This window comes from Piliocolobus tephrosceles, chromosome 8 (genome assembly GCF_002776525.5).
Source record: "Piliocolobus tephrosceles isolate RC106 chromosome 8, ASM277652v3, whole genome shotgun sequence".
Lineage (NCBI taxonomy): Eukaryota > Metazoa > Chordata > Mammalia > Primates > Cercopithecidae > Piliocolobus > Piliocolobus tephrosceles.
This window is the reverse complement of record NC_045441.1, coordinates 54,806,799-54,830,295: the sequence shown is the minus strand read 5'-3', so window position 1 is coordinate 54,830,295 and position 23,497 is coordinate 54,806,799. Positions and strand designations below refer to the sequence as shown.

At 42.6% G+C, this 23,497-nt stretch overlaps 1 protein-coding gene across 3 annotated transcripts; it reads left to right on the top strand.

Moving 5' to 3' along the window:
• The first annotated feature begins 588 nt into the window (after positions 1–588).
• Positions 589–12,264, top strand: CBX3 (chromobox 3). Of its 3 annotated transcripts, none has more exons than XM_023225931.2 (6): positions 598–726; positions 2,135–2,186; positions 5,425–5,567; positions 7,401–7,563; positions 10,583–10,677; positions 11,002–12,264. In XM_023225931.2, the coding sequence occupies exons 2-6, from the start codon at positions 2,163–2,165 to the stop codon at positions 11,126–11,128; spliced, it is 552 nt and encodes a 183-aa protein (XP_023081699.1). In that variant the 5' UTR covers positions 598–726; positions 2,135–2,162; the 3' UTR covers positions 11,129–12,264. The 3 variants fall into 3 exon arrangements, with proteins under 3 accessions (XP_023081700.1, XP_023081699.1, XP_023081698.1); XM_023225930.2 differs by lacking the exon at positions 598–726 and adding an exon at positions 842–990 and having other exon boundaries at positions 11,002–12,260; XM_023225932.3 differs by lacking the exon at positions 2,135–2,186 and having other exon boundaries at positions 589–726; positions 11,002–12,259.
• Positions 12,265–23,497: the final 11,233 nt, after the last annotated feature.

The following is a 23,497-nucleotide window of genomic DNA, read 5'->3' as shown; positions in this document are numbered from 1 at the left end:
CGCCGCCAATGGCGGGAAGGCTCTACGCCCCTCCTTACGCCAAATGCGTACTCCTCCCACTCTTGTGGCCAGCGACAGTGCCCGACGTTACTTCCGTAAATGCGCTCAGTGAATTGCGGAAGGCTCGAGTCCCGCGAGTTACTACCTCTCGGAATAGGGTCCCGCCCCCCGCCTTGGCGCAAGGCAGGTGAGAAACGGTCGCGCAGTTTGAAATTAACGCCGACGGGAGGAGCCTAATCCGCATCCCGGAGATCCATCCCTCTCAACCTGGGAGGTGGTCCCTGCAGCTACGCCTTTGATAACCCCCGCCAGAAAAATCGTAGTGTGAGCCTTCCCTTTTCGTTTTCCGTGTCCCAACTCGGCGGATTGACTCGGCCCCTTCCGGAAACACCCGAATCAATTTCTAGTCAAATTATCGTTCACGCCACACTGACCTAACCCTGACCCGCGTCTATGCAGCTGACCCCTAGGGTACAAGAGGGATCTCTGCTGAAAGTGGTCCCAAAGGGGTACTAGTTTTTAAGCTCCCAACTCTCTCTCCCCCAGCGTTTGGAGGATTCCGCACCCTCGCACCGCAGGGGCGAGGAAGTGGGCGGAGTCTGGTTTTGGCGCCAGCGCTGAGGCTGCAAAGCAGAAAAGCCACCGCTGAGGAGACTCTGGTCACCGTCTTCGCCCCTCCTCCCCCCTCCCTCCCCTCGGGGACCACCAGGCCCTACGCTGCGAACGGTAAGTGCCGCGGTCTTCGCAGCCGCCCTCCCCCTAGGGCCCCAATTCCCAGCGGGTGCGGCGCGCGGCCCCTCCCCCCTGCCGGGCGCGCGCCCGCTGCCCCGCCCTTCGTGGCCGCCCGGCGTGGGCGGTGCCACCCCTCCCCCCCGGCGGCCCCGCGCGCAGCTCCCGGCTCCCTCCCCCCTCGGATGTGGCTAGAGCTGTAGGCGCGCAGGGCCGGAGACGCTGCAGACCCGCGACCCGGAGCAGCTCAGAGGCGGTGAAGTCGGTGGTTTTCCTTTTCTCTAGCTCTCGCTCGGTGGTGGTGCATCAGATGCTGCACGCGCCCCGGGGGCCCGGTTCTCCGCTCCCGTCCTTTCCTTGCCGGACCCCGCTCCGGGAGCTGCGGGAAGGATTGGAGAGGGTCGGGCGGTGGCCTCGCGGCTGAGCTGGCGCGGGGCCGGCGCCGGCAGTTAGTGGGGGGACTGTTCGGTCCTCGAGGGGGTAGGGAGCTGTGGCGACCGTCGCCCTATTTCGAGACAAAGCGCATTTTCCCTCCCCTCCCCCACCAGCGTTCCGGCGGAGGCGCCCCCTCCCCCAGCCGCCACGCGGGGCTGGGTCGAGACTTGGGCCTCCGGGAGGGCGGCGCGTGGTCCCGTTTCCGCGAGGCCTGGCGGCGCGCGGCCGACTGTCCCGAGGTTGCGACGGCCGTTCCGTTAACGTGGCCTCCGCGGGGGTAGGCGCGTGCCGTGTGGCGCAGTGCCCTTGAGCCCCCGCGCCGCGGCCTTTGTTTCTCCCTGCGGATGCGCTGACCACGAGGCCCGCGCTCCCGGGTGGGGGCGGGCACCTGCGCTTAGGCCTGGGGACGCAGGGCTCCAGCGGAGGGGGTCGGAGGGGGAGCGGGTGTATGCAAAAGGTGATTGCGTCTTCAAAGTGTCACGAAATGGGGTTGAAGCATCGTTAAGTTTTTTCCTTTATTTAGTTAACTGCCGATTGGAAAGAGAGGGTTTCTGAGCAGAAACAAAGTTAGGATTGCAGAACAGAGAAGATTCACAGTGGTTTACAGTTGTGAGTTGTTTGGGTAATCGTGCATGGTTTTAAACCGAAAGGATTGTCCTTTAAAAATGGAATATGGACTTTATTACAAATGGGACTTACATTGGAAAAGATATTTGTCCCCTATTTTAAGCCATGTGAAGCTGCCTTAGGTACCAAGATCCCCAGTAAAGTCTGTCTAGACTCACATGGTTAGAACACGTACTTACGTGCATCATCAGCAATGTAGGTAGGAGCGCAAATCTACTCTGGATTTGTATCAACGTTTGAAATGTGCGCTCCCTACTTGGGGGTTGGAATCCAAACAGAACTTGTATTTAGTTACCTTTTCTGTGTCGTGCAAACTTCTCTTAACTGTCATGCATTTTTCTAGTAATAGTTCTTCAAGTCTGCAATAAAAAATGGCCTCCAATAAAACTACATTGGTAAGTTAATGAAAAGCTAAAGTATGTAAGGATTTAACCCAAGGTTTTTTCCCCCAAAGTGTAACTTTGCGTCTTTGTGGTTGAGAAATTTACATCGACATATTTCCCAGCTCTCCTAGTATAATTATAGGGGAAAATTAGGAGCAAAACGAATTCATTACATGAAGATACTTGCTGAGTTGACTTAATAGCGTCTTAACTAGTTTAATCTTTGAAGGACAGTGCAATGTGGATTTTGCTGAGGATTTTTATCTTCAGATAGAAATACACACATTTTTGCAACATGGAAAAATATTACATAAAATGATAAAGCCCTTGTTGGCGTAATTTTCCTTAAATCCCCAGAATTCTGGAGAAGTATTTTCATTAAACCCAAATTTAAAGAACCAGGTACCTTGTGCACCTAGTTTGGAGCAAAAGTTATTGAATCTTTCAAATTCCTTTGGTCACTTTATCTTTTATTTACTCGGAAATATAGAAGAATCTTAAATATAATTCATTGCGGTGTTTTGTTTTTTTTAAAAAAAGATCGAAATAGCAAATACGATCCAGAAGGGAGAAAAGGCTAGATTTTCTGTATCTTATTCAGCCATGTCATGTTACAAGTTTTTTAAAACCCTGGAATATTCACATAAAAATCATGAAATTCAAAGTTACAGTTTTCACAATATTTAACTCTTAACATACTGCATTAATCTTAAGCGGGTAAAGGTGAATGTTAATGTCTCCTAAGTAAAGTAAAGCATTTATTTTTGGTCTGTATATGTTCTCTCTGGGTTTCACACTAGAAAGGGCACGTTGGTGATTTTTAATTTGTGCCATCATTAGATTCTGTGTTAAGTCAGATACCCTGGAAAACAGAAGTTGTTTTTGCACTCAATTGATACTCTTTGGGGTCTGTTATTTATTGGTATTTAAATAGTTTATTTTGTGAAGGATCACAGGTTGGCCACTTTAAAACTTTTTAACTTTTCATTTTAAAAATTCATTAGTGTTGTGAGATATGTGTACTGTTAATTTCACTTAAATAATGGGAAATTTATTTTGACTCAAATCCACGTTTGGAAAAAAGTGCTGGGTTAAGCCAAACATATACTACAAAAGAAAATGGTGAACATTTGAAACTAGCTTATGAATGCCATAGTAGTAAATACTGTATGGTATTTTGTCTGCTTTTTTTTTCTTTTTTTAACCTTAGTGTATATCCTTTTAATTTTGTATATTTATTTTTTACTACTACTTTATTTTGTTAGCCTTCTCCCTTTGTGGCAGTAGCTGTTTTGTTTTTCATGTAGTATAGGTATCTAATATACTTCTGTCTATTCCAGTTTGTCTTTGCTTCTCCCACTATTATTTCTACCTTCTTGTACTGTACAGTGGCAGAAAGCTATTTGGGCCCAGTACTCAAGTATCTTGACTAATGAGAATCATAAGATCTGACTTGGAAATGGTATCCAAAAAAGTCAGGTGTTTGCTGCGTTTTTTTGTATTCCAGGGGATTTTTATTGTGTGTGTGTGTTACCTATATGCTTGCTTGCATAGCTTGAAATGTCATTTTGCAGTCTTGAGGCCCTTCTTACATATATGTTTGCGTACTTCATATGCCTGCATAGCTTGAAATGTCCTTTTGTAGCCTTGAGGTGTTGCTGTTAACTTTTTTCTGCTTGCTGCCTTTCTTGTGGGATGGCTTTAGTGACTGGGCAATTAAGGGTTATCTTTTTTTAATAGTATTTGGGTTTTTTGGTTTTGTGGGGGATATTTTTGAGACAGTTTTTCTCTTGTCCAGGCTAGAGTGCAATGGCGTGATCTTGGCTCACCGCAACTTCGGCCTCCCGGGTTCAAGCGATTCTCCTGCCTCAGCCTCCCAAGTAGCTGGGATTACAGGCATGCACCACCACGCCTGGCTACTTTTTCATTTTTAGTAGAGACGGCGTTTCTCCATGTTGGTCAGGCTGGTCTCAAACTCCTGACATCAGGTGATCTGCCCACCTCAGCCTCCCAAAGTGCTGGAATTACAGGCATGAGCCACCACACCCGGCAGTAGCATTTGTTTTAAAATGAAATGTTAAGGTGGATTTCTTCTCTGCCCATAGGATCTTCTGATTAACCATTTCAGGGTTTTTCCCCCCCATTTTTAATCCTCTCATAGCAAATCTTGAGCTATTGGAAAGAGCTGGTTGAGGTTGGTCTCCTGCTTCTCTTAAATAGTGTCATACCAAAAAATGCCTGTTTAAAGTGAAGTTGGCTACCAATATAGACTTTGTCTTGAGAAACCAGGAAGGAAGGATTTTTTTCACCTTAGGGAATTAAAATCTCCCCTTTTGTCCTCTTGAAGTGACAGTTTTATAGGTTCTAAGTGGTAAGAAATACTATCTACAGAGATGGAAAAATAATCTTGTCCTTTAATTTAACCTCCTAGTGGTCTCCATAGTTGACTCTGCAGTTGGTATCAGGATTGTGAGTCATGTTTTCATTCTGCGCTTACCTTTTATCTGTATTATTGAAGCTTTTGACATTAGTATTTGAATTGAGAAGGAGGCTCTTAGGTCTGTCGGTTCACCTAAGACCTGTCACTATTATTTTCTTGTCTGTATCACCCTTTAAGTACTTCCTGTATAGTTGCTGTGTTGTTAAAATGAGTGAAAACTCTAGTAAACTTGGTCTTTTAAGACTACGGGGCCAGGAGCAGTGGCTTACGCCTGTAATCCCAGCACTTTGGGAGGCAGAGGCGGGTGAATCACTTGAAATCAGGAGTTTGAGACCAGCCTGGTCAACATGGTGAAACCGTGTTTCTAATAAAAACACACAAAAAATTAGCCCGGCATGGTGGCATGCGTCCGTAATCCCAGCTACTGGGGAGGCTGAGGCTTGAGAATTGCTTGAACCTAGGGAGGCAGAGGTTGCAGTGAGCTGAGATCACGCCATTGCACTCCAGCCTGGGTGACAGAGTGAGAGACCCTGTCTCAAAAAAAAAAAAAAAACTGGAAAAAAATAATTTTTCCGGATAGCGTTTTTGATTGTATTATTTTGGTGGTGGGTCATAAGTTTGAGCTAAATCAACAAAATAAAGCATTCTTTTATTTTATTGTCTGTTGACTTTTAATCTTTCCCTGTCTGCCTTGGGATATGGAAGTAAAAATGTATGTTGAATGTAATAATAATGTAAGCAATTGAGCCTTGAAAATATGCCCAAAATTCAAGAAGAATATTTCTTAATTTCTCATTTGTTTTATTTTAGCAAAAAATGGGAAAAAAACAGAATGGAAAGAGTAAAAAAGTTGAAGAGGCAGAGCCTGAAGAATTTGTGGTGGAAAAAGTACTAGATCGACGTGTAGTGAATGGGAAAGTGGAATATTTCCTGAAGTGGAAGGGATTTACAGAGTAAGAAACTTTAGTGCATCTGTATTGTATGTTTGACTGCAGCTAAGTGGTTTTAGAATTTGTTTTTACCCTCTTTTACCTGCTTTCCCATAGATGTCTTTAAATGTAAAGACACCTTGAATTTAGGTATCTTATTTGAAATATATTTAAAAAGAACCAAGACTTTATTGTACAGTTGAAGCTGAGCAGACTAGAGACTAGTTTATTACCCTGGGGAGTCAAATTTATAAAATTATAGAGTGTAGTTTACTATTTAATATATTTTAATGTGGTTAGATATTATACGGATTATAATAATCTGCCTTGTTTTCCTCCACACAGAGCGTACTAAAAAGCATTGAAGCTATACAGTATAGACTAGTGGGTCTCATACAGGATTACATATAATCTAGGCTTTATACTAAGTTTATTATATTCTAATACCTAAGAAGTAGAGCCTGGGCATGTTTAAGCTCTCTGGTTCCTTGTGTTCTTTGATATGGATTCTTGATAATTTTCACAAAATGTGAATATCGAACATGCAGCAATTACATACTTTAACACTTAGTGTTTGTTGTGCTTATCTGCTTTGATTCTTCCCTGTTACACCACAAAGCTCCATAGGCAGTGACAATTAAAAATGGATAGGTGGAAATCAATTTCCTGAGCTTGCTGGAGGTAGAGCAGTCAAGTGATTGGGTTTCACATACCTGTTATCTTTTGCTTTCCCTGCTCTTCACATTTAATTCATAGCAGTTTGGGAAATATGAGTTGAATGGGAGATTTACGTTTGCCTGTTTTATTCTCCAGTATTTTTAGTTGAAATTAAGTATGTATCATAAGTCCATACTTTATTAAGCCCATGAAACATGAAAAATTATTTTTACCCAGCAAAACTTTAGGAAATGAATGGGCTCCTCCCTTTTCTTTCTCCCAAAACTTAAGGCCACTAGCAAAATTACACTGCATTTGGCCATGTGCAGTGTAATAAGTAATGTAAAAGACTTTTTTTTTTGAGATGGGGTCTCGCCCTGTTGCCCAGGCTGGAGTGCAGTGGCGTGATCTCAGCTCACTGCAACCTCTGCCTCCCGAGTTCAAGCGATTTTCCTGCCTCAGCCTCCCGAGTAGCTGGGACTACAGGCATTTGCCACTATGCCCGGCTAATTTTTGTATTTTAGCAGAGACAGGGTTTCACCATGTTGGCCAGGCTGATCCCAAACTCCTGACCTCAAGGGATCCACCTGCTTTGGCCTCCCAAAGTGCTGGGGTTACAGGTGTGAGCCACCACTCCCGGCCAAGAAGACTTTAATGAAAATAATACTACAAAGCAGAGACTTTTGTTCTCTACCCAGTAATTTGGATTTACTAATTTGGAGTCTCAAATTAGAATGTAGGGCCTGGGTCCAGTGGCTCACACCTGTAATTCCAGCACTTTGAGGGTCCAAGGCTGGAGGATCACTTGAAACGAGGAATTCAAGACCAGCCTGGCCAACAAAATGAGACCCCTTCTCTATTAAAAAAAAAAAAAATGTGTGTGTGTTTTAAGTTAGCTGGGCATGGTGGTGCCTGCCTGCAGTCCCAGCTACTTGGGCTAAGGCTGAGGATCGCCTGAGCCGGGAGTTGGAATCTTCAGTGAGCTGTGATTCCACCACTGCACTCCCGTCTGGGCAACAAAGCAGGACCCTGTCTTTGGCAGAGGCAGGCCGGGGGGTGGGTAGTGTAGGGAAGAAGGAAATTATTAGTATCTGCAGTACAGAGGACTTTTTATTCCCCCAGTTGTCTATTAAAATGGATCTGGATAATGGTGATGAATTGTGTCTAATTCAATCAAATTTTTTCTTAAACTAAACACAGTGCTGACAATACTTGGGAACCTGAAGAAAATTTAGATTGTCCAGAGTTGATTGAAGCATTTCTTAACTCTCAGAAAGCTGGCAAAGAAAAAGATGGTACAAAAAGAAAATCTTTATCTGACAGTGAATCTGATGACAGCAAATCAAAGAAGAAAAGAGATGCTGTAAGTATAAAATACTGCCCACCAGCTTGTCCTTTCGTAAAACGTTGATGGCTTGATTCCCCCGCCCCCCACCCCGTGAGATGGAGACTTGCTCTTGTTGCCCAGGCTGGAGTGCAATGGCATGATCTTGGCTCACTGCAACACCACGTCCCAGGTTCAAGCCATTCTCCTGCCTGAGCCTCCCAAGTAGCTGAGATTACAGGTTCCCGCCTAATTTGGTATTTTTAATAGAGATGGGGTTTTGTCATGTTGGCCAGGCTGGTCTTGAGCTCCTCACCTCGTGATCCTCCCGCCTCAGCCTCCCAAAGTGCTGGGATGACAGGCGTGAGCCACCGCACCCAGCTTTTTCTTTTTTTTTTTGGAGACAGAGTCTCCCTCTGTCGCCCAGGCAGGAGTGCAGTGGTACGCTATCTCGGCTCACTGCAACCTCCGCCTCCAGGGTAGCTGGGATTATAAGGGTGCGCCACCACACCTGGCTGATTTTTGTATGTTTAGTAGAGACGGGGTTTCATCATATTGGCCAGACTGATCTCGAACTCCTGACCTCAGGTGATCCACCCGCCTCGGCCTCCCAGAGTGATGGGATTATAGGCGTGAGCCACCCCACCAAGCCCAGCTTTGATGGCTTGCTTTTTTAAAACTCAGATACTTTTATAAAAGGCTTCTTAATCGTATCTTAAATATTTTAATATTTAGGACAATAAGGATGGGCATGGTTTAGCCTACATTGTGTAAATGTGCTGTAAGTGCTTATGCCACTTAGGTTGTGCTAGTGCGGTTTTTCTTAGTTTCATGGATTTGATCCCTGATTAGACCCATTAATTACCTGTGATCCCAGGCTAGCAATCTTAAGTACAAACAATACTAAGATTATTGAAAGCCTTTGCACTATAGTAAAAACAATGTAAACAGAACTTTCTGATTATAGTCCATTAATGGCATTGATCACCAAAAAGTATTTGCATGTCATCTTTGTATTGCCAAACAATGCCTTGATTTTGAAGTCTATAATCTTTGATAATCGTTACACACTTTCTTGACATGAATTGAGACATTCAGTTGATTCACTATACATGTGTTTTGGTCCAGTCTTTCCTTTACTTACGTTTCTGTGGCTTCAGGCAAGTCAGGTAACTTCTTACTTACATCCTTGACTGTAAAACAGATCATACTTATCTTGCCCACTGTCCTAGTGTGGCAATTTGGGGAAACATCTTGGTGCTGAATTAGGTTCTAGGCTTAGGCACTATAAACATGATTTAAAACTTGATCATTTGAACTAGAAGCAAAGAAGTACAACCTTCATGATAACTCTGTATAAGGTCATAGGTATAATCGCTATTACAGCAACAAATTTGGTTTTGAAACTAAATCACATGCTTAGCGGAAGCACAGTTTTGGCCAGGCACAGTGGCTCGCGCCTATAATCCCAGCACCTTGGGAAACCAAAGCAGGAACATTGCTTGAGCCCAGGAGTTGGAGGCCAGTTTGGACAACTTAGTGAGACCCCATCTCTACAAAGAAAAAAAAAATCAGCAAGACATGGTGGACGCCTCCTGTAGTCTCAGCTACTTGGAAGGCTGCAGCAGAAGGATTGCTTGAACCTGGGAGTTGAAGGTGTAGTGAACTGTGATCATGCCAGTGCACGTCAGCTTAGGCAATGGAGCAAGACCTTGTCTCCGAAAATTATTAAATAATAAATCAAGCACTACTTTAACAATACTTATTGAGCTTACCATGTGCCATACTGTGTGCCAAATCCTTTGCTTTTAATGTGCTGTGAAATACCTGTGCTATAGATACTAAAATTCTGTTTTATGAAACCACAAAGAGGTTGATTAACTTGCCCAAAGCCACACAGTTCGTAAGTGGGGTAGGTCCATCATTCTCACCCTGGCAGTGTTACTCCAGAGCCTGTGACATTGACATAAAACTCTGACAAGAATAAAGGATTTATTGAAATCATTCGTTCTCCAACCTTTTTTGGTCTCAAGGCCTCTTTATACTCCAAAAAAAATTATTGAGAATCCCCAGAGAGCTTTTGTTTATATGGGTTGTAACTATCAATACTAACATGGTAGAAATTAAAACAAATTTCTAAAATGACTTTTCTAAAAAAGTTGAGAAGAATAGCGTTTTACATTTTTACAAATCTTCGACTTGTGTCTTAAGGCAATTTTACTGAAACACATTTGATTGCTGTGGCGTATTGTTTTGGTGGAGGTATATGAAGACAATCCAAAGTCACAAATAGGTGAAAAAAGGGGGCCTTACACAACCCCCTCCCAAAAAGAACTCTGGAATCCCCAATGAATCCGTAGACCACATTTTGAGAACCACTGGTTTATATTAAGTACTTTCTAATGCAGGGCGTCTAATCTTTTGGCGGCCCTGGGCCACATTAGGAGAGTTGTCTAGGGCTACACATAAAATAGACTTAACACCAACCACAGCTGGTGAGCTTAAAAAAAAAAAATCACAAGAAAGTCTCAGTATAAGAAAGTTTACAAATTTGTGTTGGGCCGCAGGTTAGACAAGTTTGTTCTAACATTTCCTATCATTTAGAATGATCACAGATAGTTGGTGTGAGTTTTAACATTTTTAATATTTCTCACTGTGTTTTGTTTATGCTTTTAAAATGCATTGGTAATTCAGACTAATTCCTGGAAGTAATTTGAAATATATTAACTTTCAAGACTTTATTATTACCAGAAATAAAGAGATTAGTTTTTCTGTATGCCCACACAACTCTGCCTTTGGTGTCACTGAACGCAATAATTTTCTTGAGTTTTGATTCTGAATGTTTTTGGAAATTTTAAGTGTTCTACGTTGAGTATCAAACTCAGGTTGTTTTTCTACTTGTAAAGTTAATGGAAATCAGATGTTTTTAATTACCAAATATGGGTTCCTGCTCTAGTCGTTTCTGTCTTGCTATTGGAACGTGTTTATTTAAAATAACACCATGAAAACAATTTAATACTCTTGAGTTTGCTATATGAAAAAAATGTCTTCTAAACAGGCTGACAAACCAAGAGGATTTGCCAGAGGTCTTGATCCTGAAAGAATAATTGGTGCCACAGACAGCAGTGGAGAATTGATGTTTCTTATGAAATGGTGAGTATGCAGGGACTGTTAGATTTGAAAGTAAGAATAGACTTTTTTTTTAATTTGTGAAATGGTTTTCATCATTAGGTAGGGAAAAATTATCTGCCGAGAGGATGATTCTGGTTAGTTTTACTAGTAGTGTTTTAAAGCAAGGGTCAGCAAACTGTGGCCTGTTTTGAAAATGAAGTTTATTTAGAACACACCAACAAGTAACATATAACCCTCCTGGAGCACTTAATACCTTTTGTTTGGACTATTATTTTTTTAAATGAATGGTTGTCAGTTGACAAACAACTTAGACTTGTAACTGAATTTTTCTTTTTTTTAAAACAGGAAAGATTCAGATGAGGCAGACTTGGTGCTGGCGAAAGAGGCAAATATGAAGTGTCCTCAAATTGTAATTGCTTTTTATGAAGAGAGACTAACTTGGCATTCTTGTCCAGAAGATGAAGCTCAATAATTGTTCACATTTTTTTTTATATATATTTATATATATATATAAAATTTGGGTCTTGGATTTTGATTTACTAGTGTGACGAAATAACTACATCCTAATGAAAATCAAGTTTGATATGTTTGTTTTGAAAGTAGCGTTGGAAGAGTTGTTGGGGGGTTTTTTGCATCCATAGCACTGGTTACTTTGAACAAATAAATAAAAGCTTTCTGTAGTTGCTTCCTTTATCAGAAAAGAACATTTGATACCATGGTATATTATTTCCTCTTCATTGAAGAACAGCTTTTCTAAATGTTGGGGGAAATGTCCATAGTCATTACTCAATCAAAACTTGTGTTCTCATAAGCCTAAGGACCATTTTAGGTTTTTTACATGTTTTTTTGTGTGTGTGTATCCATAAAATGCATATGTAAATTTTTCTTTGTTTTTAAGCATTCACCTAAACAAAAAATCACAGGTAAACCCATGTTTCTGAGATGCCATTATTCTGACCAAAGTAAGAGATAATCACTTCAAGTTAAATTGAAAATTTTCCTGAAGCCATACATTTTAAGTGGAATAAGTAATTCTAAATAGGACAATTTAAATTGGATAATTTTAAAGTATCTATAATTGCAGTGGTTTATTTGCAAAATTCCTAAAAGGAAAAATTTTATCACTGCCATCGCAGCAGGTTTCCTCATCCATGTGAGGAAACTAGACAAATGCTAGTGTATTTTAACTAGCTAAACAAAACTTAAGTTAAATGAAAATTTAAAATTTTCCCTAGTGAGCCATTCCTTAACAAAATGTTGAAATCCCTGTTGCTACATTGACTAAAAGGTAATGTTGAATGGAATATGTAAGACTTCGCTCATATAAACCTAATCAGATGGTTAGACATGTTGGCAGTTGAAGACCTGCTGCCATAAATGTGTGAACAGCCTTTTGTGATCTAACCTATTGACCTGCATGTTTTTTCTTTACCCCAACTGATTCCTTACATGTAGGCTCTATCTTCAGTTATTTGCATTACTGGTTCAACAAAAGCCAGGAAGAACAACTTTGTAGTAATCAGAGTGTTATCCAACTGTATATTGTTTACTTTATTGTAAATACTGGTGAACAGTGGTTAATAAATAGTTTTATATTCCTTTATGCAATTATTAGACTTTTCTTTCTTTATTTGATACGCCTTTACGGTAGAAATAGAAATGCCCACACTCATTGGATTATCTTTGTTTATAAGTTGGATGATACTAGTAAGGCATTAGAGTACATATCCTAGATCTTTTGAGCTTATGAGTTTTAAACTTGAATATGTATTTCCACAGGAATGTTTCCACAGTTGGGAGATAAAAGTTAGTTTCGCCGGGCACGGTGGCTCAAGCCTGTAATCCCAGCACTTTGGGAGGCCAAGACGGGCGGATCACGAGGTCAGGAGATCGAGACCATCCTGGCTAACACGGTGAAACCCCGTCTCTACTAAAAACAGACAAAAAACTAGCCGGGCGAGGTGGCGGGCGCCTGTAGTCCCAGCTACTCGGAGGCTGAAGCAGGAGAATGGCATAAACCCGGGAGGCGGAGCTTGCGGTGAGCTGAGATCCGGCCACTGCACTGCAGTCCGGGCGACAGAGCGAGACTCCGTCTCAAACAAACAAACAAAAAAGTTAGTTTCATGTGATCGCTAGGAGGAATTGTCTCATTAAAATGAGGTTTTAAAATCTGGTGGTTGTAACTATCTTCTAAAGAACGTAAAGTATTCTGATAGGGCTCAGTGTGATGATAGACACATTTTAATTGATTTCCAAAATCCATACAGAAAAGGAAATAACTGATGTCCTGTAATTCCAAAATTTGGGGAGGCCAAGGCAGGAAGATTACTTGAACCCCAGGAGTTTGAGATCAGCCCGGCAACATAGTGAGACCCCCACCTCTACAAAAAATTTTAAAATTAGCTGGGTGTGGTGTCTTGCACCTGTAGTTCTTGCTACTTGGGAAGGTCCCTTAAGCCTAGGAGTTTAAGACAGCTATATATACATGCCATTGTGCTCCAGCCTGGATGACAGACTCTGTCTCAAAAAATTTTTTAAAATACTGTCCTTTTATACTCATGTTTGTGTTACTTTCCTATTGGTACTTTAACAAATTACCACAAATTTAGCCCATTTATGGCTTACAGTAGTTCTGTGGGTCAGAAGTCCAAAAATCAGCCAGCTGAAGTCAGGTTATCAGGGGAGTTCCTTCTGGAGTTTTCGATGGCAGAATCTTTTTTCCTTGTCTCTTCCATTTCAAAAGGCCACCTATATTTGGTTCCTGGCCCTTTCCATCTTCAGAACCAGCAAGCAGTAGAGCATCTTGCATTATCTTTCTCCCCCTTCCCCTCTTCCTCTTTCCGTCTCTCCTGGCTACCACGGTGTGTTATGGATTGAGCCAAATCATTCGTTCAAGTTCTTGAATTCCTGGAGCTTAGGTCTTTAGATGAAGAGAAAACCCTTTTTCTATCATTTCTACCCTCTAACGTCTGTGTAATAGGCTTCTTGTAACAACTCAGATGCTGTTAAGGCCACCTCACCAATTTCCTTGCTTCAACTCAAAGTTTAATTGACACCCATATCTCTGCGTATATGACTATACTTTTTTTTTTTTTTTTGAGATGGAGTTTTGCTCTGTCACCCAGACTGGAGTGCAGTGGCACGATCTCAGCTCACTGCAACTTCTGCCTCCCAGGTTCAAACTATTCTGCCTCAGCCTCCCCAGTAGCTGGGACTACAGGCACTCACCACCATGCCTGGCTAATTTTTGTATTTTTAGTAGAGACGGGGTTTCGCCGTATTCGCCAGGCCGGTCTCAAATTCCTAACCTGGTGATCCGCCCACCTCAGCCTCCCAAAGTGCTGGGATTACAGGCGTGAGCCACTGTGCCCGACCCAGCTTTATACATTTAAATACAGTTTTTAGGCCAGGCATGGTGGCTCACACTTGTAATCCCAGCACTTTGGGCAGCTGAGGTGGATGGATCACCTGAGGTCAAGACCAGCCTGGCCAACATAACAAAACCCCCTCTCTACTAAAAATACAAAAATTAGCCAGGCATGGGGGTGTGTGCCTGTAATCCCAGCTGCTGTGGAGGCTGAGGCAGGAGAATTGCTTGAACCCAGGGAGCGGGGGTTGCAGTGAGCCGAGATTGTACCATGGCACTCCATCCTGGGCAACGAGTAAAACTCTGCCTCAAAAAAAAATTTGCTTTTAACAAAAACAATTTTATTTTTTAATTTTATTTTGCAACTTATATTTCACCCAACTCTTGAGCCATCTTATTTAATACACTAAAATATATTCTAGCATAGCTGCTAACCACTCCAGAAAAGTTACCAGGGTTGGAATCTGCTGTCTATTCTTTGATTCTGAACAAATTAATGTACTTCATCTCCCTGTGTCTGAGTTTCCTCATCTGTTATTCATGGGCTCGTCTAAGGGTGAAATGTATGCATGTGAGACAGAACAGTGCCTTGTGTTTGTTTAGTAATCAAGATGTGTTTTATCTTTTTTAGTAGGGACATAGTAGGATATCATATGGCAGCTCCCCAACTTAACCAATTGCTGGGTATGAGTACCTAGGTGGTTGGTAGTTTCCTGCTATTAGATTAATGTAGGGAAGCCAGGCGAGGTGGCTCACGCCTGTAATCCCAGCTCTCTGGGAGGCGGAGGTAGACAGATCAGGAGGTCAGGAGTTCGATACCAGCCTGGCCAACATGGAGAAACCTCGTCTCTACTAAAAATACAAAAATGAGCAGGGCGTGGTGGCGTGCACCTGTAGTCCCAGCTACTTGGGAGGCTGAGGTAAAAGAATCACTTGAAACCTGGAGGCGGAGGTTGCAGTGAACTGAGATCATGTCACTGTACTCCCACCTGGTGACAGAGTGAGACTCCATCCCAAAAAAAAAAAAAAGATTAATGTAGTGCTCATTCTTACATATAGTGACACTTAGCAGACAGATGGATTCTCAGAAGTCATTAGAGAAGTCAAGATTGTGGTGATTTACTCTTCTATCAATAGCCATTACCCCATTTCCTCACTAGTACTACAAATTAACACCATTGATCTTACTAATTTTTAATCTTTTTTAGGGATGAGGCCTCACTATGTTGCCCAGGCCAGTCTCGAACTCCTGGCCTCAAGTGATCCTCCCACCTCAGCCTCCCAAAGTGCTGGGATTACAGGCATGAACCACTTGCTAGGCCGATTTTACTAATTTTTAGTCAATCTGATGGCATCTTGGTTTAATTTTACATGTTTGGTTTTGTTGAGCATTCTTTTCATACTTAACTATTTGCATTTCCTTTTATGTAGATTAGTTATGCTCTGCATAACAAGGCTTTGATCAATGATGGACAGTATATACCAATAGTGGATCCCATAAGATTATAATATCAGTATTTTTACACTACTTTTTTTATGTTTAGATCCATGAATGCTTACTGTTGTGTTACCGTTACCTACAGTGTTCAATATAGTAACATGCTGTATGGGTTTGTAGCCTAGGACCAGTATCTAGCCTAGGTGTGGAGTAGGCTGCACCATCTAGATTTGCCTAAGTACATTCTGTGATGTTCACACAGTAATGAAATTGCCTAATGATGCATTTCTCAGAACATCCCTGTCATTAAGCAATGCATGACAGGAAATCATGCATTTGAGTTTGATTATTACTAGATCTTCCTTTTCTATTTCTGTCACACAAAAAACACCCCAGTTTATTTTGTCTTAACCACACAACCCTCAGACTCCTAGCTGGACTCATATGTATGGCTCTATTCCCCCAGAAGGCTAATGAAGACAAATGTATTTTAATGGGAAAAATTCATAAGCTGTCTTATATTTGATCCTTACAGTAGGCTTTTTTCTCCCCCCCCCCCCCCCCCCCAGGGGGGTCCTCATCTGTCATCTGCACTGGAGAGCAGTGAGACAATAACTCACTGCAGCCTCAAACTCCTGAGGGCAAGTGATCCTCCCACCTCAGCCTCCTGAGTAGCTGGGACTACAGGCACGTGCCACCATGCCTGGCTACCTTTTTTGGAGCTGGGTCTTAACTCTGTTGCTTAGGCTGATCTCAAACTCCTGATCTTAAGTGATCCTCCTGTCTCAGATTACAAGTGTGAACCACCACCATACCTGGCCCTTTTCATTTTTTTAAGCCAATATGGACATTGAGTATCAAGAAAAAAAGAGGCCGGGTGTGGTGGCTCATACCTGTAATCCCAGCACTTTGGGAGGCTAAGGCGGGAGGATCCCTTGAGCCCAGAAGTTTGATGCTACAGTGAGCTATGATTGTGCCACTGTACTCCAGTGTGGGAAACAGAGCAAGGCCCCATCTCAAAACAACAACAATAAAACAATCTCTAATATGAAGTGGAATGTGAATATTTTGTGTCTGTATTTGTATGTTACCTATACAATAGAGACTCTTATCCTTTGTTGAATCAAGTGAATTTATGCCTTGAATATTTACTGAACGAGGGGAGCAATTTTAACAAGAGCTCCAGTAGTCGATCGGTCCGTAATCCCAGCTACTCAGGAGGCTGAGGCAGGAGAATTGCTGGAACCTGAGAGGCAGAGGCTGCAGGGAGCTGAGATTGCACCACTGCACTCCAGCCTAAGTGACAGAGCGAGACTCTCAAAAAAAAAAAAAAAAAAAGATAAAGGAAATTCCTGGCCTAGAGACAATAACAAAGTAGTTCAGAGCGCTGGCTCTGGAGCTTGACCCCTTCAGTTTAAATCCAAACTCAGCTATTTATTGTATGAATTTAGGCAAGTTACTTAACTTCCCTATGCCTCAATATTTTCATCTGTAAAACAGGCAGGATAATGATGGTACTTACCTCGAGCTTTTCAGGATTAAATGTGAAATGTGAAAAACACCTAGAGCTGATTATCTGGTATATAAGAAGAAGAACCAGATCAGTGTTAATTGCCAGTCTCCACTGTAAGCCTCAGATATCTGGAACCCTCACCCAGCACAACCTCAAGACTTGCCATCCCTGGTTTCTGCTGCTTTCCTTATGTTAGCTCTCCTCTTTGGGACTGATCTCCACAAACCAAAAACAGCTGCTAGCAACTCCCAGATCCACAGGTTTGTTCTAAGGAGACTGAAATTCACTGTAGTGTCCAGTTTAAAAATCTGGCCAGGCGCAGTGACTCGCACCTGTAATCCCAGTACTTTGGGAGGCCAAGGTGGTGGATCACAAGGTCAGGAGATCGAGACCGTCCTGGCTAACGCAATGAAACCGCGTCTCTACTAAAAATACAAAAAATTTGGTGGGCATCTGTAGTACCAGCTACTCAGGAGGCTGAGGCAGAAGAATGGCATGAACCTGGGAGACATTGCTTGCAGTGAGCAGAGATCGCACCACTGCACTCTAGCCTGGGCAACAAAGCGAAACTCTGTCTAAAAAAAAAAAAAAAAAAATCTTCTAGCCGGGTGCCGTGGCTCACGCCTGTAATCCCAGCACTTTGGGAGGCCCAGGCAGGTGAATCACCTGAGGTCGGGAGTTTGAGACCAGCCTGGCCAACATGATGAAACTCTATCTCTACTAAAAATACAAATTAGCTGGGCATGGTGGCAGGTGTCTGCAATCCCAGCTACTTGAGAGGCTGAGGCAGGAGAATCGCCTGAACCCGAGAGGCAGAGGTTGCAGTGAGCCAAGATCAAGCCATGCGCTCTAGCCTGGGCAACAAGAGTGAAACTCGGTCTCAAAAAGAAAAAAAGAAAAAAAAATCATCTAAGGCTGGGCGTGGTGGCTTACACCTGTAATCCCAGCACTTTGGAGGCCGAGGCAGGCGGATCACAATGTCAGGAGTTCAAGAACAGCCTGGCCAACAGGGTGAAAACCCATCTCTACTAAAAATATAAAAATTAGCTGGGCGTGGTGGCGTGGGCCTGTAATGCTAGCTACTCGGGAGGCTGAGACAGGAGAATCACTTGAACCCCAAAAGCAGAGGTTGCAGTGAGCCGAGATCGCACCACTGCACTCTAGCCTGGACAACAGGGCGAGACTCCATCTCAGGAAAAAAAAAAAAAAAAAATTCCTCTAAAAGATCTCTGATTGTCCTGGCTTGCATCAGATGTCCTCCCTGGAACTATCAAGCATAAGGAGATGTGTGGAGTACTATGATTACATCAATCACCAGAAGAGTGCTTTCCAGGAAAAGATGGATATTTGCCCTATATAAACAAAATGTGTAACTAACATGGAATTTCAGCCAATTTGCAAATGCCTTCTTATTTATCTATTTATTTTTTGAGATGGAGTCTCGCTCTGTCCCCAGGCTGGAGTACAGTGGCGTGATCTCAGCTCGCTGCAACCTCCACCTCCCAGGTTCAAGCAATTCTCTTGCCTCAGCCTCCCGAGTAGCTGGGATTACAGGCACACACCACCATGCCAGGCTAATTTTTTTGTATTTTTAGTATGTACAGGGTTTTGCCATGTTGGCCAGGCTGGTCTCAAACTTCTGACCTCAGATGTTCCACCTGAGTGCTGGGATTATAGGCGTGAGCCACTATGGCCGAAAATGACTTCTTAAAATACCTTTTGTTCTTGCTTTTTAGATCTTTTTTTTTTTTCTTTTTTTTTGATTTTGAGATGCTCTCGCTCTGTCACCAGGCTGGAGTGCAACGGCATGATTACAGCTCACTGCAGCCTCAACTTCCCAGGCTCAAGCAATCCTCCCATCTCAGCCTCCCAAGTAGCTGGGATTATAGGCACACACCGCCACATCCAGCTAATTTTGTTTATTTTGTAGAACGAGAGCTCACTATGTTACCCAGCCTAGTCTCAAACTCCTGGGCTTAAGCAATCCTCCTGCCTTGGCCTCCCAGAGTGCTAGGATTACAGGTGTGAGCCACTGCACCTGGCCACTTTTTAAAAAACTTAAGACCATAGACTCCCTTTTATCCTTATTCAGAAGTTCTGCATTTTAGCTCCTTAAAGGAGAAAATAATATGACACTGAAACTAATATTAAAAAATCTTTCATACCAACCTACCAACCTTCCCTTTTTCCTTATATGTCAATTTCTCTTTTTTTTTTTTTTTTTTTTTTAATTTTTTTTTTGAGACGGAGTTTCACTCTTGTCATCCAGGCTGGAGTGCAGTGGTGTGATCCTGGCTCACTGCAACGTCCACCTCCCGCATTCAAATGATTCTGCTGTCTCAGCCTCCCAAGTAGCTGGGATTACAGGTGTGTGCCACCATGCCCCAGCTAATTTTTGTATTTTTAGTAGAGACAGGGTTTTCCTCATGTTGGCCCAGGCTGGTCTCGAACTTCTGACCTCATGATCTGCCCGCCTCAGCCTACCAAAGTGCTGGGATTACAGACATGAGCCACCGCGCCTGGCCATATTTCAACTTCTACTATAAGGCTCAGTCAAGCTCAATGATATCCAACCACTATCTATTTCCCTGATGCATTTATTAGACACTCATAACACCATAATTTAATATGCTGAATTGGTCATTCTTACATATTAAGCTAATATTTTTAGTGCTCTAAAGCCAGTTTTAGTGTCTCTATGCTCTTATTCATTTTGATGAAAGTAGGAGAAAATCAAATGAATAAAGAAAACTGAGGGGCAGACATCAAGAGGAAAAGTGTAGGTGAGAATGGGCATTGGGAAGTTTAAGAATGAAATTAAGAAACCAAAGAAGATATATATTCAATATCCATGCCATCACTTAAGGCCTTTTTGGTATTTCAGTAACTGAACACCTTTGGATAGTCCCCAAGATGGACACATTTTAAAGGGAAATTCATCTTTCTAGCAAAGAGTGTTGCAGGGAGATTCCTTCCTCTTAATTCTCTAGTCTTTTTATTTAACTTTTATGAATATCTGATTTCTTTGCCCCAAGAAAACTTTTTAAGTAATATTATAGAAACCTATCTCTGACCTGATGAAAAGGATAAAAATTGGGACATTTTGCACAGAGAATGCTGTAGCTTTCTTGCAGTTAGTTACATAGAGTGGCAATACAATGAAAAACTCAAGATTTACTCTGAAATCCCAGTTGTTCACCACGGAAAGCCATAGTCAACCATTTTCTAGCACCAAAACATGACATCTAGTAGGACAGAATTCTTAAAGCAAATTATACTGCTCCTTTGTAGTATCATGAAAAAATAAGATACTGATATTTCCACAGGTGGTTGTTAGGCAAACCAGGGCAGAGGATGACTGAATCTTCTGCTTTCCCCTCTTCTAGAACATGGGAACAAGTACTTGTCTTTTTCACTGGTGTATGCCTAGCACCTGGAAGAGAGGACCTAGCATCTATTTGGGGAAAGGAGTGTTGGAGGAAGGGCCCGAGATTTAAATTTGGGCTTGAAGTACAGTGGTTCTACTTTTTTTTTTTTTTTGAGATGGAGTCTTGCTCTCTCAGGTTGGAGTGCAGTGGTATAATCTCAGCTTACTGCAACCTCCACCTCCCAGGTTCAAGCAATTCTCCTGCCTCGGCCTCCCAAGTAACTGGGATTACAGGTGCCCACCACCGTGCCCAGCTAATTTTTGTATTTTTAGTACAGACGGGATTTCACCATGTTGGCCAGGCTGGTCTCAAACTCCCGACCTCAAGTGATCCTCCCCTCTTGAGTCCTGTAATCCCAGCACTCTTGGCCTCCCAAAGTGCTGGGATTACAGGTGTGAGCCACCGCACCCAGCCAGTTCTACCATTAAAAATGCAATACAGCAAGCTTGACATATGGATTATATATTAAGGCTGGACAGCGCAAAATTTTATATATATATACATATATATTAACTTAAAAGCGCTGCTGGGTGTGGTGGCTCATGCCTGTAATCCCAGCAGTTTGGGAGGCTGAGGTGGGCGGATCACGAGGTCAGGAGTTCGAGACCATCCTGGCCAACATGGTGAAACCTCGTCTCTACAAAAATACAAAAATTAGCTGGGCATGATGGCGGGTGCCTGTAATCTCAGCTACTCAGGAGGCTGAGGCAAGAGAATCGCTTGAACCTGGGATGCAGAGGTTACAGTGAGCCGAGATCGCACCACTGCACTTTAGCCTGAGTGATAGAGGCAGACTCCGTTTCAAAAAAAAAAAAAAAAAAGTGCTATAGTCAAGTGCCTGAATGCCTGAATTAATAAGATAGTCCTAGGAATGAACACTACTTTTTTTTTCCCTCTCTAAATCACGAAGCCTGCTTTAATTGACCCCACATAATCTACAATGGTCTTCCTTGTGTTTATCATTGTCTTTTTTTTTTTGAGACAGAGTCTCGCTCTGTCACCCAGGCTAGAGTGCAGTGGTGCGATGGTGGCTCACTGCAACTTCTGCCTCTCAGGTTTCAGCAATTCTCCCACCTCAGCCTCCCGAGTAGCTGGGATTATAGGCACAAGCCACCACACCCCACTAATTTTTGTATTTTTAGTAGAGCTGGGGTTTCCCCTTGTTGGCCATGCTGGATCATTGTCTTCTATACTGTTAATAATTTCTCCCTCTATTACTTCTCATTTATCTAACTAAAAGCATATTTTTCTTTGGGAGCAGAACAGTGGACTAATATGGTCCCATACCCTATCATTTTGCTATGAGAAAAGAGGGAAGAACAAGGGGAAGTGAGAAGAGCTCAGGGATTTTGAGTACATGGTCATTTTCAAGGATGAATTAAATCCATGATGAAAATTACTCTTCTTTAAACAAGCAGGCTTAAATTTAAAATGGTACTATTATTATGAAACAAGTTTTAACCATTCGCTCTGTACTGAGCTGGTACTGTACTAGGTGTTGGACCCAAGTCTATTCTACATAGACATATTTCTTTTCCTGGCAGTATTTACATTTTAACATGGACGCTGGTGAGAACACTCAATCAAACTGGATTGAAATACAGGAGTGAGTAAAGCAGACATATGCAATTGGGACACCTTGTTCAGCCAGCCAAAATAAAAAAGCATGCCACATATGAGTCATGCCTCTGGTTGCACAAGCTTTATACTAAGATATTTAATTGTACATTATAAATGGTTAAATAGTATGGTATGTGAATTATATTTCAATAATTCAATGCTTAAAGAAAAAGCTGGCTGGGTGTGGTGGCTCATGCCTGTAATCCCAGCACTTTGGGAGGCCAAGGAGGGTGGAACACCTAAGGTCAGAAGTTCGAGACCAGCCTGGCCAACATGGAGAAATCCCATCTCTATTAAAAATACAAGGCCAGGCGCAGTGGCTCATGCCTGTAATCCCAGCACTTTGGGAGGCTGAGGTGGGTGGATCACCTGAGGTTAGGAGTTCAAGACCAGCCTGACCCACAAGGAGAAACCCCATCTCCACTAAAAAAATACAAAATTAGCTGGGCGTGGTGACGTATGCCTGTAATCCCAGCTACTCGGGAGGCTGAGACAGGAGACTTGCTTGAACCCAGGAGGCAGAGGTTGCAGTGAGCCAAGATTGTGCCATTGCACTCCAGCCTGGGCAACAAGAGCAAAACTCTATCTCCAAAAAATAAAATAAAATAAAAATAAAAATGCAAATAAAAAAAAATTAGCCTGGCATAGTGGTCTGTGCCTGTAATCCCAACTACTCTGGAGGCTGAGGCAAGAGAATCGCTTGAACCTGGGAGGCGGAGGTTGCAGTGAGCTGAGACCACACCACTGTACTCCAGCCTAGGCAACAGAGTGAGATTCCATCTCAAAAAAAAAAAAAAAGAAAAGAAAAAGTTGCAGTATGAGAAAGCAGTGAGCTGAAAAAATACTTTTAAAAATCATTTTTTAATCTGGTTCTTATTTTTCTTGCTATTGAGTTTTTTTGAGTTTCTTCTGTATTTTGGATCAGATGTATGGTTTGCAAATATTTTCTCCCATACCAAAGAGACAAGAGTTATATAATAACATGCTTAACATTGCGGCCGGGCACGGTGTCTCAAGCCTGTAATCCTAGCACTTTGGGAGGCTGAGGCCGGCGGATCACGAGGTCAGGAGATTGAGACCATCCTGGCTAACACGGTGAAACCCCGTCTCTACTAAAAAAATACAAAAAACTAGCCGGGCGAGGTGGCGGGCGCCTGTAGTCCCAGCTACTCGGGAGGTTGAGGCAGGAGAATGGCGTGAACCTGGGAGGCGGAGCTTGCGGTGAGCTGAGATCCGGCCACTGCACTCCAGCCTGGGCGACAGAGCGAGACTCCATCTCAAAAAAAAAAAAAAAAATGCTTAACGTCATTAATCATCAGGGAAATGCAAATTAAAGCCATAATCAGCTATCACTGCATACTTGTTAACAATGGCTATTAGCACAAAAACAAAAGATACTAGTGTTGGCAAGGATGTGGAGAAAAAGAAAGCCTTGCATACTGTTGGCGGGAGTGTAAGTCAGTACAGCTATTATG